The 5,137-nt window shown below is 33.8% G+C and overlaps 1 protein-coding gene across 1 annotated transcript in view; it reads left to right on the plus strand.

Moving 5' to 3' along the window:
* Window positions 1-3,011: 3,011 nt before the first annotated feature.
* Window positions 3,012-5,137, plus strand: part of LOC108665950 — a gene marked incomplete at its 5' end in the record, with an annotated part of 7,792 nt that continues 5,666 nt past the window's right edge. The window contains 3 exon segments of the mRNA XM_047880030.1: window positions 3,012-3,114; window positions 3,869-4,061; window positions 4,566-4,707. Coding sequence (XP_047735986.1) covers window positions 3,012-3,114; window positions 3,869-4,061; window positions 4,566-4,707 — 438 coding nt within the window.

Below are 5,137 nucleotides of genomic sequence, written 5' to 3' on the forward strand. Positions count from 1 at the left end.
CAGGGTCCGCTAGACTTTGAGTAAGTGAATTGCCACGCTGTAATGGAGCTTATCTTGCGGACACGCCCGTGCTCGTGTCTCGTGTATGCAAGAGACAACGTTCTTATATCGGCCTTATAATATGTCGAAGCAGGGAAAATAGAGGTGATGGAGATGTGGGCGAGTAATAGAGAGGCGGCCTAAACGCCGAACTTTCCTCATCACGGAAAAAATATGTATAGTATGGGAAATTATGTTCGTTATGGGAAAATATGTAAAGTAAGAGAAATATGCATAAAATGAGAAAATATTTGTGGTAGGAGAAAATGTATATGCGAGAGAAAATATATATAGTATGGGAAATTATGTATAGGATGGGGAAATATGTATAATAGGAGAAATTATGTTGACAGGTGAGCATACGCAAAGCAGTATCTTCAGAAGCAATTTGGTGGGTAATTGATCGTAATTTAATTTCATTCCTTGGCAATGACAATAAATTTTTAGGGATTATTTAAACTTTGCTTTGTTACAGAATTTCATCAGTTAGATCAAATGAAATAAACTTCACGCATTAAACACTTCCTGGAGCACCTAAATATGTCCTTAACAAATTAAGTTCTTACACAGTAGCAATTAAATCTTGCATGCAAGACGGAAATAAACAAAACGGAAATAATATACGTTTAAAAATTACTTTTTAAAGACAACACTTCCAAAGAATCCAGTATCTCCAATCTTACAGATGTACAATGAATTTCTCATCTAATTTTCGAAAATTAAAAAAAATACCTTTTCAATTTTTTAAATATATATAAAATTTTTTTAATATATACATTTTTTTCAAAATTATGTATTCTGTCAATTGATTCGTGTATTGCTTCTGATTTCACACCAGTGTGCAAAATTTCAGATCAATTAGACAGGTAAAAGTGTGTCAAATATCAGTTATAAGATTTGTAGCTGACGAAATTATTTTTTCAGTTTTTTTAATATTGAAAAAAAAAAATTTTTTAATTTCTAAAATCATTTATTTTGACATTTGATTCATGCATTGTCTCCAACTTTACACAAGTTGGCAAAATTTCAGATCGATAGGATAAGTAGAAGTGTATTAAATTTTGATTACAAGATTTGTAGCAGACAGACAGACAAACAGACAGACAAACAAGAAGTGAAGTTAAAGAGAAGTGTTGTAAAAATTACACTAATGTATATTCCATATACGCAAAGGATTCCTGTGCGGTCCTCGCAGGATTTTCCGAGCCCAAACTTTATAGCAGCAAAAAGCTCATCATCGTAATGACCGAGCTAATAACCGCCATCTGTAGGCGTGCCGAGAATGAGTTCTCTTCTACTGAAGCCAATTATTTTTTAGCATGCAAAGGCCTTAACAAGTTATTTCAAGGGTGGCGAAACGCATTACTCCTCGGTGATTATGAAAATTACACCCAGCGTGTGAACAACTTTGCGTTGCATGTGAACTTTTGGATATTTCTTGAGTACTTCAATGGTCGTGTGATGGTCGTTGAGTTTTTTAGCATTTTGCGTTGGGTAGATATAAGTTATTAATACTGTTGAAGTACCTCTGGTTGTGATCATTTGAGTTAGTATTATGAATTTTACGTAGAATTTAAATTCTTTGTACTACTGTGAGTCCAATTAGTTTAGACGATAGTTCTGCATTTTCTGGCTAATATAAGTTATTATTATTGGCGTAATTTATGGAATCGCTCTTGATTTAAAACTACTTGGTTCACTGCACGCATTGCGCAATCGGTCCATCAATTCAAATCCCGCCATTCAATTCAACGAAGTTAATTATTTTCTTCATGCTAATGCATTCGGCAATTTGTAAGATTTAATTTGATTCATTTTGCTACTCGTCAATTTATTACAACAAATTTTTTTAAAGCGGATCATTTGTCCTCTTTTTTTTTATCTGTACACCAAAATTTGCTTTCACTAGCGTATTTGTAAATTTATATTGCAGCTATGCTTTTTTATTGATGCAATGTACCACAAATGGTGAATTAACTATATTATAATTAAAACTTAATTGTATGATTCGTTAGCAAGCACTTTGACACTATTTCAATAACGTAGATACTGTAAAATAATTATTCTAAGAGCAACAAGCGAAAGCGCGACGTTACAGTTCAGGTGATACTCATAGAATTATCATCAGATCAATTAATCAGTAAAAATTTTGTGAGAGGTATTTTAGTGAGATTTTATTGCATGGTAAATTATCATTAAATATTTGCCGGAAGCTAAAACTAAATACATTCGGTTAATTCTATTCAAAAACATGAAATCCATTATTCCTGTTCAATCCATCAATTTGTTCACAGATTTCGGATTGCGAATAGCTAATCATTATGAGAGTTATAGAGCTTCCATTATTCGTCTGTTCACTTTTTGATCTCAATAATATCACCATTAAATAATATAGTCTGCAATGTTGCCTTGTTAGAAAAAGCTTAAAAAATGTTCTGAAATGTGCAACACGATTCCTTTCGTCACGTTTATTTGCATATTGAAATAAAATCGTTTTGCGCCACGGCTTTTGTTGAGGCAATAATTAAAAATGTTCTGAATTGATCAAAACTTTAGACAATTCCCATATTTTTGTTTCTTGACACTTGAAATTTGAATAAATAAACAGTACAAACTTATTGCCTACATTATGCATTTGCTTCATAATTAGGCTCTGACATTTAAGGGATAAATCATGTAAGCCGTAAAGGTTTCAAAATAATTAGCATTTTAAAATTTTAAATTTATAAATAAGCGTGTGCACCATTTTGGAACGGGAAAAATCTTTGCATCGCACAGAGCCTTGACGCGAATCGATTCAAATACGAGAAATTCTTCGTTTGATTCACATGCAAATGTGGTTAAAAATTCTTTCATCTCACTATGTCAAATATTTCCGGCAGAGATGCTGTTCAAGGCAAACGTAGTTTGGAAGAATGTCATCACCTTGCGTCTAATTTTTTCAGGAGAAATGTTGTTCGTGGAACAAAGAGTGGGTGACTCATTACGACTGCCGTGTGACGTCATACCTCCGCTGGGGGACGCCGTGGCGGTCATCCTGTGGTACAGAGACAAAACTCCCACAGCGATTTATACGTGCGTATTTCAGGACCTAATTCAGTCCTTTTTGTTTGTACAACGAAAAATCGTACTTAGTCAATAATTCTGATATAGCTATGGGTAACGAATGCATATATTTGTGACGAATTATTTAATTACCATGTGAACAATTCTGTGAATAATTAATTTATGATGACAATTACACAGAAGTTAACTATTAACATTGGCAAAAATTTTGTCAAAGAATACTGACTAAACTCGTGACTACAATTTTTAGGGTAATAAAAATAAAATGTGAAGTAAATTTATAATGAACCGCATAAAATTGACTGCATATAAAGCTCATGGAAAGTTGTCAAGTTTTGGTATTCTTGAGCCTACGACTGGGTGTTGGTTTTTGTTCATGAATGCAAACTGCTTTATTTAGTGATATATTATATTAATTATCAAGAAATTTCCGAGAAAATGCTCCTACTGACAATGCATTAATCGCTTCCTAACAATCGTTTAAAATTTAAACGGCTTTCATCACACCTTTCATATTATTTTCAGATGGATATTCTTATTGAAATAGAGCTAAAACATTATTACAATTTTATTTGTAATGGCTTACTTGCTTCTACAAAAAAAATTAGTGCTGCTGCTCATAAAAAAGTCTTCCGCCTCAATTGGCCAATTTCTCAGGTCATAGCAACCTTCTCAGCTCACTGAAAATCATTCCGGTCGCTGATAATTTCGGCAATTTATGACAAGACTCTTCTTGCTATGGCATCTATAATGAACCCCTCAGGTACGATGCTCGAAATGAATCGCTGGGGTTCCAGCAACACACACCTCGGGGTCCAGACCTCGCTTCCAGAGCCTCTTTTTACCACAAGCCTCCAGCTGCGTTAACCATTACTGGAGCTCTGCCTGAAGACTCTGGAATATATCAGTGCCGCGTTGACTTCACTCAGGCTCCGTCCAGGACAACAAAAATTCAGGTACAGCAGTGGGAAAGTTATGGAATTAAAAAATTTACAAATTAACTTTAGAGTATAACGTTTACCTTTGACCGGTTAAATTCAATAGTGAAGATCCATTTAGCGAATAAAGCGGTAATGGAGAACATATTAAATATTTTATTTGAGCAAACCAAAAATCAAAGAGCATTTTTGAGCTCTGCAGAATATCATGTTATGTGACACGTTGAATACAGTTCCTTTTTAGTAATCATAGAAGGATAAAGCGGTCACAAAAATTGAGGAAACATGAGTAGTGCTTTTATGTATCATATTTTTATATAAATGGTCTTAAAAAATTGTACGTCAGAAGAAAACTAAAACTCCGAAATAAAATTAGAGAGTTTAAAAAAATTATATGGTCAAAAGAATGTTGGAAGATGTGAAAAAAACTAAAAGAATACGTAAATTAATTAAGTAATCCTAGACGTTATGTTCATGGTTGAATTAATTTTAATTCAACCATGGTTATATTGTTCCTTTAAGGCTGTGGTGGTGACGGAGATCAAGGACATAGAGGTGGTGCGGGCCAGCCCGCCCGTGGGCAGCACGAGTCCCTCTCTGATGGACCGCACGGTGGAGGCCTCACTCCACCAGCCTCTGAGGCTCATATGCCGCACCGCCGGGGGTGAGAAAATATATATTTATTTGTCTAAAAATATTTATTTATGTTGTTTATTTTACTTTTAAAGTCTGTATTATTTCAACTGAATTGCCGCACCGCTGGCGGTGAGTAAATATATATTTATTTGTTTAAAAATATTTATTTATGTTGCTTATTTTACTTTTAAAGTCTGTATTATTTCAACTGAATTGCCGCACCGCCGGGGGTGAGTTAATATATATTTATTTGTTTAAAAATATTTATTTATGTTGCTAGCTCTACTTTAATATTTATTTATGTTGCTAGCTCTACTTTAAGGCATAATTTAAAATGATGTTTAAATTAATAATTTAGATCGTCAATTTGACATTTGAAGCAAGTGCAGAGGGACGTTTTCTCCATCTTAATAAACTTGAAACTTCACTTTGAACAAACTGCATGATAAGTGTACGGT

Source organism: Hyalella azteca, unplaced genomic scaffold (assembly GCF_000764305.2).
Source record: "Hyalella azteca isolate HAZT.00-mixed unplaced genomic scaffold, Hazt_2.0.2 contig4475, whole genome shotgun sequence".
In the NCBI taxonomy this organism is placed as follows: Eukaryota; Metazoa; Arthropoda; class Malacostraca; order Amphipoda; family Hyalellidae; genus Hyalella; species Hyalella azteca.